Raw genomic sequence first — 11334 nt, 5'->3', positions numbered from 1 at the left:
TAATGTCGCGAGGACAGCTTGGGTCGAATGCCGGCTTATCGATAAGCTGCATCACGTCGAGTCTGTACAGTACCCACGTCACTTTTCCTGCTTCAATTCGCACAGTGGCTTTCACTTCTCATCGTCCGACTCCAGCCCATTTATTCATCACCACGGCCCCAGCCAGACGAGAGCCTCCTGTTTCTACCCAGCTTCACTCACTGTCCCTGCCACTGGCTCTCACACACGGCCAGCAAAAGCAGCAGACATGTCGAGCGGCGGCGGCGGCGGCGGCGGCGTCAAGCGAGACTCGGACGGCAAGGCCCGCGCGCCCAATGCCCCCTCCGGCAGATTCCACGACATGTTTGCCCACTTTCGCGACGAGCTGGACGAGCATCACGACCGGCGCGAGAGGATAGTCAAGGCCAGCAGGGACGTGACGGCGCAGAGCAAGAAGATGTGAGCCTCATCGTGCTTCACTCTTCGAGGGCAATGCAGGCAGACGCCCTCGAGGACGATGAAGAAGAAATCAACCACGGCTGCCCATGGCTAACATGAGGGCGTTTGTTCTGTTAGCATCTTTACATTGCAAAGGTAAATCCACACACCTCTCAAGCTCTGGCCACCCCGTGAGCTCAAGAGGGTGTGAGAGCAAGAACTAGACTCATCAAGGTCCAGAGTCAAGACGCTCAACCAAGACTTCTCGTCGAGCACGGAAAAAGACGTGTCGTCACGCATGGCCGAAATCACAAAGCTGCTCCAGTCCGTCGCCCCCGACCTGCAGTCCGTAAACCGCCACCGCTACGCCTGGCCGCTGCGCTGCCTCGAGGAGCTCGTCGAGGCCCTCTCCATGGCCCACTACCTGCGCCATCAGCGCCTCATCACCCCCTCCGAGGCCCAGGCCGCCGTGCCCGCCGACATTGCCCTCACGCCGCACGACTACATGTACGGCATCTTCGACCTGTTTGGCGAGCTCATGCGATTCGCCACGGTCCAGCGCGCCGCCGTGCTGCCCCGCGCTTCGGCCGTCGCCGCGGCGGCCGCAGGGGGGGGATCCGACGACGCCAAGAGGCCCATCCTGCGTGACATGCAGGAGCTGGGCTGCGCCTTTGAGATGCTGCCCCACGTGCCCTCCAAGGAGTACCGGAGCAAGATGGAGGTGATGAGACAGAGCGTGCGCAAGGTCGAGGCTCTGGGCTACGGGCTCGTCGTCAGAGGCAGCGAGCGGCCCCAGGGATGGGTGCCGGACATGAAGGACGAGGCGCCGGGTCGGGTGTCTCCTGTCTGAGATGTGGGAGGCCGAGTCAATGTTGTACGCGTGATGGCCAGCATGACGGGCAGTCTTGAGGATTCATAAAAGGGCTGTTGACGTATTTTGGCTGATATTCGTTTGCGGGAATGGAGGACGAAAGATGCGCTCGTGTTCGGCCGACAGACGGCCTTGGTGCAGGCGTGTGCAAGAAACAATATCTGATTTTTACAGACCACCCGAGCAAGGTCCCAATCAACTCTGACACCCCCAACTCATCAAGTCTTGCGCACAGTAGGTAACCGTGTCTGTTGCTGTGGCGAAACCGCAGAGACGAGAGCGGGGGGGTTGACTGTTGACAGCTGGCAACCGGCCTCTTAAAAACGAAACAGAGCAACGCGTCACGGCTGTTTGATTTTGGCCTATCAAGTTCCTCAACCTCGTTTCTGTTTTCTCGCTCTCGTTTTCTTCAACAGCCATTTCACGCTCTTTCCTCGGGCGACACCAGCCTACGAGGTAAGGTTATTCCCCCGTCTCTGGATGTCGGGTTGACGTTCTTCAAGAATTTATTAACTTGTTTGTCTCAAATAGGCACGAGTTGCCCGACTCGTTTGCACGACGCAACTGTCGGTGACTTTCGAAGCTCGCACACGTATGTTGTTTCTCTGTAACTGGCTCGCCCTCTCTCCCATTCTCCCCTTCCTCCGCCTCATCCAGTCTGACCTCCTTGTCTCTATTTACAGTTGCAACAACGCGCACAAGTCACAACCGCCAAGTTGCTGGACACGATGCCCTCATCCAACGATGGCCGCGAGCCCACCAGTTCGCCGCCAGGTGGCAGCAACGATCATGACGCAGAGAACTCGCAAAACCCGCCGTCCAATCAGGGTCAGCAAGTGGCTCCTGCTGGCGCGATACCCGTCTCAATGCTGCTTGAGCAACCGCTCGAAGGCGCCTTTAGTACACGAACGACATTCTTTGTCGAAGCCGACTGGCCTGGGGGCTCAGACAGGAAAGCCGGGAAGCGCACCGTTGGCCGGATGTATGTCGAGTGCCTCGACCCGCTTCTGGTTGTGCACGGGTCGCCCATCATTCTCGTCCACGGAGACTGGCATACTGGCCAGGTACGCTCGTGAAGGGCCCTCTCCTACTGCAGGTTGCCTGGCATTCACTGACGGGCCGATACCCTGACTCTCCCAGATCTGGACCACCAAGCCCGACGGCAAACCGGGCTGGGCCTCGTACTTCAACTACCAAGGCTACCGCGTTTACGTGGTTGATCTTCCGCCTTGCGGACGGTCCAATTTGTTGAGCGACGGCCAGTTCCAGCAGGCGTGTGAGGGATCCATGATTGACGCGAGCCTCATTGAACGAGACGTGACTGCGCCCGGCAAGCAGGACGAGAAAGGCTGGGACACGGCTGGGCTGCATAGCCAGTGGCCTGGGGTACGTATTCGAGAGGCGCTTTTGGGCAATAGAGTCGAGCCAGGCTAACTCGCCCTGCCTCTCTCAGACGGGCCAGCGGGGCGACGCGGCTTTCGAAAGCTATCTCTCCTCAATGGTTCCCCTGCCGCTCAAGAAGGCCGACCGACAGGCCTTGGCTCAGAGCGCACTCAGCCAGCTGCTCGAGCGCACAGGCAGGGCCATTCTGATTGGGGAAGGGTCTGGAGCCACCATGGCGTGGCTGGCAGCAGACGCGAAGCCGGACCTCGTGGCCGGCGTCCTCGCCGTCGAGCCCGCCGGACCGCCGGCCGGGACAGCGTGCACGGTGGGAGCCGACGGGGTGCGGCGCTACACGCCGCACATGAGGCTCGATCCCGCGGTTCGGCAGTACGGCCTGGCCGACATCCCGCTGACCTACGAGCCGCCACTCGAGCCGAAGAGCCCCGGGTCTGCCACGGGGAGCGACGAGACGGGGCTCGACCTGGTGCCCAAGACCCTGTTTGAAGGCGAGGGGACGTGCATTCTGCAGCGCTGCTCGGGCTGCGAAGACGGCGACAAGAAGGCAAAGGCTGGCGAGGACAGGGTTGTTCGGCAGCTCGTGAACCTGCAGAAGATGCCTCACGCCATCCTGACGGGCGAGGCGAGCTCGCACTCGAAATACGACTGGGCGACGGCCGAGTACATGCGCCAGGCGGGCGTGCTTGTGCAGAAGCTGCCGCTGGAGCGATACCACATTGGCGGCAACGGGCACCTGATGTTCCTGGAGAAGAACAGCGAGAACATTGCCGGCCTCATCACCATCTGGATCGACTCGTGTGTCCGGAAGGGCCCGTCGCCGGCGTATCTGCTCCCGCTGTGAGGGACGGCGGAGATTGGGGTGGCTATTCTGCTGTGGTCAGGAACTGGGAGGCGTGGGAGAAACGGACGGGCAGTGGGATTTTGCTGAGCAGCGAAGGATGGAGAAGCATTCAGATGGTGAAGAGTCGCTTCGTAGGTACGAAGTAGAGGTAGACTCAGGAGGTTCAACGTCGGCTGCTGATTGGCCACTTTGACCGCAACGGCCCCGCTTTTGTCTGTGACGAACCCGATGACGTTATCAGATGAGAGATGCGTCTTGCCTCGAGACGGCAACTCTCTCCTACTACAAGGAAAAAGAAGAAGAAGCCACCATGGAAGAAGTGCCCCAGCTCCTCTTGGACCCCGTGCCAGACCTCTTCTCCTACGACGACGACGCCTCGCGGTGGCAGGCCGTGCGAGCGCGCGACGTCTGCGCCGACGGCTTCTTCGTCTATGCCGTCAAGACAACCAAGATCTACTGCCGCCCCATCTGCAAGGCCCGGCTGGCCCGGCGCGCCAACGTGCGCTTCTTCCCGACGGCCCCCGCGGCGCAGGCGGCCGGCTTCCGCGCCTGCAAGCGCTGCAAGCCCGATCTCGCGGGCTTCATGCCCGAGGAGCGCGCCGTGCGGCAGATCCGTGCCTTGGTGGCCTCGCGGGGCGGCGGCGTGACGGGCATGAGCCTGGGCCAGATGGCGACGCGGTCGGGCCTGTCCAAGTGGCATTTCCACCGGGTCTTTAAGAAGAGCGTTGGCCTGACGCCCGGCGAGTTTCTGCGGGCGCAGCGGGGGGGCGACGGGGACACGACGTGGCCGCAGCAGCACTTGGACTTGGGAGGGGACGAGTTTGGTTTCTTTGAGAATCAGCTCGTCGATCTGGGAGGGGCTGTGTCGGGCGAGGCGCCTACAGCGTCCAGGGAGGGCGAGCACAGCCCGTTTTCGCTTGATGACTTGCTGGCTTGGCCGGAAGATGACAATGAGTGAAGAGTAAAGGGCGAGACAGCAACGAGGGCGGCGCTTCCAAATTCGAAAGGGGTCTCTTGATACCCAAGCCAATGGCCTTGGCCTGTTGGGATGAGTAGTTCCACTCCCCCGAGACGACGGCTTCCAAGTACAGACTCGCCCCATGGCTCGACGGGAGAACCGGGATGGAGCATTTCAGGCCCGGCCGACCGACATCCCACCAGGGCACGACACGACGAGGCCTTTAATCCAGATCGAACTCCGTCATGAATCCGGTGTGTCTCCGAGGTGCTTGCCGGGACGAGGTCTTCCCAGCTTTGCAAGATGGCCGAGCTTTGTATCGCATCACCAAGCACAAATGAATTGAGAGAAGGCTCCCGGGGAATCAGCTCATCGGCAACCGAAGAAAGAGCAAGAAACAGCCGCCAAAGTGCGCCAACCCTCCAATGCACCACTTCTCAGACCGAGCTTCACCATCCACACTGCGCTTTTGTGTCTTGTTGATGCTGGACCCGCAGCCCCGACCGGGGTGGGAAAGCAGCTTACGCGCCGATGACTAAAAGACGCACTCCGATTGGCCCGTCACTCCCGCATTGAATCCTCTCCCAGGCATCGCGTCGACTTACACGGCCAGGTTGGGCGTTGGCAGCGAGTCCACCGCCTCTTCCAATTTACCAAGTCGAATTGGACGTGCTGGGATTGGACGGCTGCCGAGGGGGGGAACATCTCGTTGGATCGCCGCTCGGCCCGGGGGGGGGGCATAAAATGGTCCCGTCGTCTCTTACCACGGTACTCATCGAGACGAGTGAGCATCACGGGCTCTTTCATACCATATCCGGCTGCTCTTTTTTCCCTCTTCGCACGCTCTTGAACGAGAAAGACATCAGTGGCCGGTCTTTATAAACGAACCCTGACTCCAACTCATCATCCTTCACACATGATCTTCCACCCCCTCGCTCTGACGTCGACCTGCTGGAACTGCAACACACACGCCCATACACACACACACACACACACACACACACACACACACACATAAACACCATGGCCCTTCCCACAGAGTCCTCGCCGCTCATCCCGGCCGAGCCTGCCACCGCAAGACCCCTGCCCAGTGCCCACGACGCGGCCTCCCTTGCCCAAAAGGCCTCGTCGTCGTCGTCGGCCAGCCAATCCGCCTCCCTCTCCGCCTCGCTCGACCTCGGCGACACCCTGCGCGACGTCATCATCGGCTTCTCCGACGGCCTCACCGTGCCCTTTGCCCTGACGGCCGGCCTGTCGTCGCTCGGCAACTCGCGCCTCGTCATCATGGGCGGCCTCGCAGAGCTCTTCCCCGGCATGATCAGCATGGGGCTCGGCGCCTACCTCGCCGCCGTCACCGAGCGCGACCGCTACCGCTCCGCCCTGCGCCGCGAGCACGACCGCAGCGCCGATGACGCCGAGGCCGGCTCCCCCGCCGCCGCCGACGACGTCTGCGCCATCCTCCTCGACCGCTACGGCGTGTCCCCCCGCGTCGCCCGCCCCCTCGCCGACGAGCTCGCCGCCGACCCGCGCCGCTGCCTGCGCTTCCGGGCCGACTTCGCCCTCGGCATGCAGGAGCCCCACGGCCACGCCGCCTGGCTCTCGGGCCTCACCATGGGCCTGAGCTACCTGCTCGGCGGCCTCATCCCCATGGTGCCCTACTTCCTCATGCCCCGCGTGCTCGACGCCCTCGTCGTCTCCGTCGCCGTCACCGTCGTCACCCTCCTCGCCTTTGGCTACGCAAAGAACTACCTGACCATCCGCAACCACCGCGCCGGCCTCTGGGGCGCCCTCCAGACCCTCGTCATCGGCGTCCTTGCCGCCGGCACCAGCTACGCCATTGTCAAGGCCATCGATGCTGGGGCTTCGGGGCCATGACCCCTACTTCTTCTCACCACTTTTCCTCTGTCCTCGTGTAAATCTGTCTTCGCCGTTTGGTATAGTCGTCCTTGTCGGAAGCGTGGCGTTTGGGGCGGCGGAAAAGATCGAGGCTTGTCCGGGACGATACGGGGGGGTGTGGCGGTCTTGTACTGGTCGGGCTGGCGTCTAGGATCTATAGGGTCACATGAAACAGCGACATCTCTTCTACTACTATCACCATACAGCATCCCTCGGCCTATCCTTGGCTCTGACGAGCCTCTAGGCGCATGGCCTGTGATGAGCAAGCCCAGCAATCGACCACAGATTGGCATCTGGGAAAACGAGCAAGACAAACGCAAAAAGGGCCTTGGTTAGTGTGAATACCCTTCTCCTCCCTGCATACAAAAAGCTTCCACCCCCGCGCCACGTGCGACAAAGCGCCATCGCCCGCGCAAAGTCGGTGGCCGCCGGACCTGCCCGCGCCAGCCGCCGCCTCCCCCCGCCATCCCTCAACGCCTGGGGAACTGCCGCTGTCTCACCTAGGGGATGCAAAAGTCGATCCAGCTGCCAAGGTAGTCGAGCCTGTTGCCCATGTCCTCCTGGTTCTTGTAAATCGTCTCAAACTCCTCAAAGCCAAGCCGTCCCCAGCCGCCTCTCTCGGCCGCCTTGGCCTCGGCCACGTTGAGCAGCTTCCACCGCCGCAGCGTTTCCATGGCTGGCTCGCTGACCGTCGACGAGTCCGACGGATGCTGCCAGTCTTGGTCGCTGACGTCGTCCAGCGTCACGTCTGCCGAGTAAGATCGTCGAGAGCTCGAGCTGTGGTTGGCAGCCGGCCAGCTGTTGGGGCGGAACTGGGGCAGCGTCGGGTCGCGATATTCCCCCAGCTCGTCGTCTCCGGTGACAGACGATTCCGATGGTATCGTAAAGTCGGAGAGGTTGATCGAGTGATGGAGCTCAACCGCATGCCGTGGCTCATCCGTCACAGCCGCGTAGTCATCCTCGGACAGCCCATCTTCCGGGACTTCGTCCGGATCCTCAATGGATTTGCCGTGAACAGCCTCTTCGGAGCGGGGACTCTGATGCCCCTCCTCATCAGGCCTCTTCGCGCCTCGCTCTTTTTCATCGTCAAGCTCGATGGCCTCGATCTCGGCCTTGTGCCTCTCCCGTTGCTCCTTGGTCTCGGCGGCCTCAACTGCCAAGTCCTCTGCCGACTTGAAAATTGTGTCGAGCAGCTCATTGAAGGCTTGCTGCGTCACCTGGTAGAGGATCTCCTTGCCGGCGTCCCGTTCGGCATTGGGTATTTCCATCCCTCCCCAGCGCTCGGGCACGCTGCGCGACGATGTAGACGGGTTAGACCGCGTGTCATAGTCATCTACTTCTCCTGCAAACCGAACCTTGGAGCTTGAACGTGAGCGTGCCGGTGCGGCGGCTTGCTGGTCGGCCGCCTGTGCATCTTCGACTGCCCTGTTGAGTTTCGCGAGGATGTCCTCGTCGTTGTCCCACTCGTCCGGAGCCAAGCCGCCCTCTTCCTCGTCGAGGTAGAATTGACGCCTTTTCCACCTCTCGTGAAGCTGGTTTCGCGCCATGTCTCGGCGCCGCTTCTCCAACTTTGGTGCCTTGCGGCGGGCTTGCGAAAGCATCCTGGCCCGACGCTCGCTGTCTGTTCGCAACGTGCCGGCGGCGGCAGCGGAGTCCCGCTGGGATTGGTCATTACCGTCTTCATGCTCGTCCTCCTGGACATCCTCATCAGCCTGTTCGTCCACTTCGTCGTCGGTCTCCTCCATCTCCGGGTTGTTAGTTCCGGTCAAGATGCCGGGCAGCTCATCCAGAGTGGCGGGCGGTTCCAGGAGAGTAACCCAGTACGTCCGGTCCGTCTCAGAGCCGCTCAGGCGCCGCACCGTGCGCCAGTTGGTGTCCGTGTCTCTCCGGGCAACGAAGCGGCGGCGCGGCCGTTGATAGGTCTCATATGCAAACAGGCTCGTCAAGATGTCTTCGCGGGTCGCCGTGTCCCCGCGATTGTCGACAATGGCGTCGTGATAGCCGTCATCGACGTCGATGCTTCCGTCGCCATGACACGTTTTCCCCTCGAAGCGCATGGTGCCGTCGCCTGGGGGGAGTCTGCCCTCTCTACCAAAGAGGCTGGAGATTGGCAGGCGAGTGCCCACGACGGTCTGGGCCTCGATGGTGGCGCGAAGCTGGTCCTCGAGTCCTTCAAGGATGTCCTTGTGCATCTGCTTGTAGAGTACATAGTAGGCGCGAAACATGCGGAGAAAGTCTCGTCTATTAACGAAACCGTCGCCGTCAATGTCGTAGCCCTCAAAGACTTTGCGCAGCTTGTCCTTGCGCTTGCGGTAGGATAGACCGTGCAGGAATTCGGAGAAGCCAATGAGGCCGTCGTGGTTGGAGTCATAAAAGGAGAACATGCGATCATGGATGAGGTTTGGGGCGGCGTGGCGCGAGCCGCCGGTGGGCACCAGGCAGCGCTCAAACGTCTGTCGGTCCATGGCGACGCCCAGGTCGTCCGGGTCCTCCCTCCACTCGCTGTTTGCCATGAATGTCCACTGCTCCCAAAAGGCCTCGAGCTCGGGCCGCTCAAAGCCCGTGTCTCGCGTCAGCTTGGCAATCAGCCCCTTAGGCAGGTTGCGGCGAATCGAGTCGGGGTCGCCAGTGTACCAGACGGGCTGCATCTGTCTGGGGCCAAAGGGCGGGGCGGGGACCCTGATCTTGTAAAAGATGTGCGTCTTGATGTGGACGCCCTGGGCCTCACACGTCTCGCACAGGTCAAAGTCGGCGCAGTTGGCGCATCGATATCGCACTCCGCGAATGGGCACCATGCCACATGCATTACATTGGCATCCTCGGTGGACACAGCCGGTTCGTCGCGCGTTGTCCTCGGAGACGCGAAAGAGCAGGTTCACAATGTTGTGGCCTGCGCGCTGAGAGGGCGGGAAGCCGGCAGGGTCGTTCCACCACTCTTGGGCCGCGACGTCGGCCACCGTCTCTGCGTCGGCGGCAAGGGGGTTGCTGGCCTCGACATTCTCGTCGCCGGGCGCTTCTGACGAGGAGCTGGAGGTGGGGTTGTTCCTTCGCGATCGGCGCGGCGTTCGTCGGATGGCGTTGCTTCGTTGCAGGCTGCCTCCCGAGGGGCCATCGGGTAGAGGCTGGGCTCGGCGGGACTGGTAGGCCAAGTATCCCACGGAGACGGCGGCCACGGCAGACACAACGGCCACGGCCAGTCGCGGTCGCGTTAGCGCCTCGGTCGAGGGAGTCGACAGCCACATGGCTCCGCCCTCATAGCATCGTCATGGGTGAGGGCGAGCAGAGTTAGCGCCGCAACGGTAGCTTCGACTCGAATAAGCCGACGGTTGGCGGGCTACGCTGGAGAAGGAAGTCGGGCGGTCAGTCTGTCCAACTGGCTAGTCGGTTGGTGATTTTCTCAACCGCGGGTCTAAGAAAGGGGTGATGCGCAGGGCGGAGGCGGCCGAGGGCTTGCAGAAGAGAGCTTGGAAGTAATTTCGTAGTTGACCTTTCGGCATCCTCATCCATGTCTTGCATGTCACCTTAGGTAAGGTCCTACAGGCACAGGCCCGGCTACAGGGTACCTCGGGGTACCTTGGCCGCGGGTGGGGTCTGCACCCGCTTACCGGCAGGCTGCAGCCACCGAAGCTGATTGGTGGGCTGGAGCTGCTCTAGTACCTTGTACCAGAGAGCAGATAATTGAGTCTATGATGTCGTACTTCGTACTTCGTACTTAACCTCAACCTGCTCACGCAACGTCCCCCAGGCCTTCTTCCTTCAACTCCTGCCCCGTCGCAGGCGCCCTTGAAAGCAACAGGTGGGCTGTCCTTCAACATGGCAGACAGGCCGCCGCCCCCGCCGCTGCTCTCCGGCTCCATGCCGTCGTCGTTTGACGGCAACCAGTATGTACGCCGCATATCGAGCTTGCCGCATCCTTTGGCGGCCAACAGTCTTTCCGGACTCAATAGGCTCATGCTGCGCTCAGGGACTTTTATAATGAGCGTCCAATGCAAAAGGTCACCCGCAAACTAAAGGAAGAGCCTCTCGTCCCTCTCGGTGCGAACCCCCATTGGCAAGCTCGTTGTCCCGCCGCTCCCCAGCCGCTCTAACCTCGCCGCCCTTCGGAACTAAACAGGCATATGCCTGACCGTCTTCGCCTTTGTCAACGCCTACCGCGCTCTCCGCCGAGGAGACTCCCAGCAGGCCAACAAAATGTTCCGCGCCCGAGTCGCCGCCCAGGGCTTCACTGTCGTCGCCATGGTGGCCGGCAGCATGTACTACAGCAAAGATCGTGAGAAGACAAAGGAGCTCCAGAAGCTCAAGGAACAGCGCGACGCCGAGGAGAAGCGCATCAAGTGGATTCGCGAGCTCGAGGTCCGGGACGAGGAGGACAAGGCGCTCAAGGCCAGGCTCGAGCAGCGGAGGCAGAAACCACTGCCCAGTTCGAACGCTGAGACGACGCCCGAAGAAACAGCGCGGCCTGGTACGGGGGGTGCTCTCGGCAAGATGGGCTTGTGGCCGCGGGGAGAGAATGGGGCGCAGGAGGAGTCGGCTCCGGTGGACGCCAAAGCCACAGAGGAGACGACGCCCAAGAAGCAGAACCCAAAGAGCTCGCTGGGGGCCATCGGCGAGGTCATTGCCTCGAACAAAAAGGACGAGGGCGGCTCAAAGCCGGCAGCAGAGATCAGACCCGAGAAAAGGGAGCCATAATGGGATTTTGTTCACGACGTTTCGCGACGGGGCCGCCTATGGGAGGGTTGCAATTGCTCAAGGGGAGGGGTACGTGGCAAACGTCTTGTCATGTTGCCCCGGAGACTGTACAAAATCTACTCTGTGTCGTATGCCATGCATTTTCAGTGGCACAACCTCTAACCGTCGTCTTGGTACGATACGCACCGCAGTTCGGAACGTACGGGTAAAGGTAGTCAGGCACAAGAGAAACGCCCTCCTTTCCTCCGGCTTCTCTGAGCC

General features: G+C 61.5%; 6 protein-coding genes across 6 annotated transcripts; 5 read left to right on the top strand and 1 right to left on the bottom strand.

Moving 5' to 3' along the window:
* Window positions 1-247: 247 nt before the first annotated feature.
* HRG_06292 (translin family domain-containing protein) lies at window positions 248-1267 on the top strand (the record flags this gene model as incomplete). Its single annotated transcript, XM_044864763.1, has 3 exons — window positions 248-438; window positions 556-573; window positions 658-1267. 3 exons carry the CDS (start codon window positions 248-250, stop codon window positions 1265-1267), a joined length of 819 nt encoding a protein of 272 aa, XP_044719703.1.
* Window positions 1268-2016: 749 nt separating this feature from the next.
* HRG_06291 (uncharacterized protein) lies at window positions 2017-3530 on the top strand (the record flags this gene model as incomplete). The annotated part of the gene is made up of 4 exons (XM_044864762.1): window positions 2017-2352; window positions 2429-2674; window positions 2742-2996; window positions 3060-3530. The coding sequence occupies 4 exons, from the start codon at window positions 2017-2019 to the stop codon at window positions 3528-3530; spliced, it is 1308 nt and encodes a 435-aa protein (XP_044719702.1).
* A 241-nt stretch (window positions 3531-3771) lies between these two features.
* On the top strand, window positions 3772-4488 carry HRG_06290 (metal binding domain of ada domain-containing protein; the record flags this gene model as incomplete). The annotated part of the gene is made up of 1 exon (XM_044864761.1): window positions 3772-4488. One exon carries the CDS (start codon window positions 3772-3774, stop codon window positions 4486-4488), a length of 717 nt encoding a protein of 238 aa, XP_044719701.1.
* Window positions 4489-5511: 1023 nt separating this feature from the next.
* On the top strand, window positions 5512-6363 carry HRG_06289 (VIT family domain-containing protein; the record flags this gene model as incomplete). The annotated part of the gene is made up of 1 exon (XM_044864760.1): window positions 5512-6363. The coding sequence occupies one exon, from the start codon at window positions 5512-5514 to the stop codon at window positions 6361-6363; it is 852 nt and encodes a 283-aa protein (XP_044719700.1).
* A 521-nt stretch (window positions 6364-6884) lies between these two features.
* On the bottom strand, window positions 6885-9626 carry HRG_06288 (zinc finger, ZZ type domain-containing protein; the record flags this gene model as incomplete). Its single annotated transcript, XM_044864759.1, has 1 exon — window positions 6885-9626. The coding sequence occupies one exon, from the start codon at window positions 9624-9626 to the stop codon at window positions 6885-6887; it is 2742 nt and encodes a 913-aa protein (XP_044719699.1).
* A 571-nt stretch (window positions 9627-10197) lies between these two features.
* HRG_06287 (hypoxia induced protein) lies at window positions 10198-11073 on the top strand (the record flags this gene model as incomplete). Its single annotated transcript, XM_044864758.1, has 3 exons — window positions 10198-10265; window positions 10349-10419; window positions 10499-11073. 3 exons carry the CDS (start codon window positions 10198-10200, stop codon window positions 11071-11073), a joined length of 714 nt encoding a protein of 237 aa, XP_044719698.1.
* Between the last annotated feature and the right edge of the window lie 261 nt (window positions 11074-11334).

Source organism: Hirsutella rhossiliensis, assembly GCF_020360975.1.
Source record: "Hirsutella rhossiliensis strain HR02 chromosome Unknown scaffold00006, whole genome shotgun sequence".
NCBI classification, from domain to species: domain Eukaryota; kingdom Fungi; phylum Ascomycota; class Sordariomycetes; order Hypocreales; family Ophiocordycipitaceae; genus Hirsutella; species Hirsutella rhossiliensis.
This window is presented reverse-complemented; position numbering and strand designations above follow the sequence as displayed.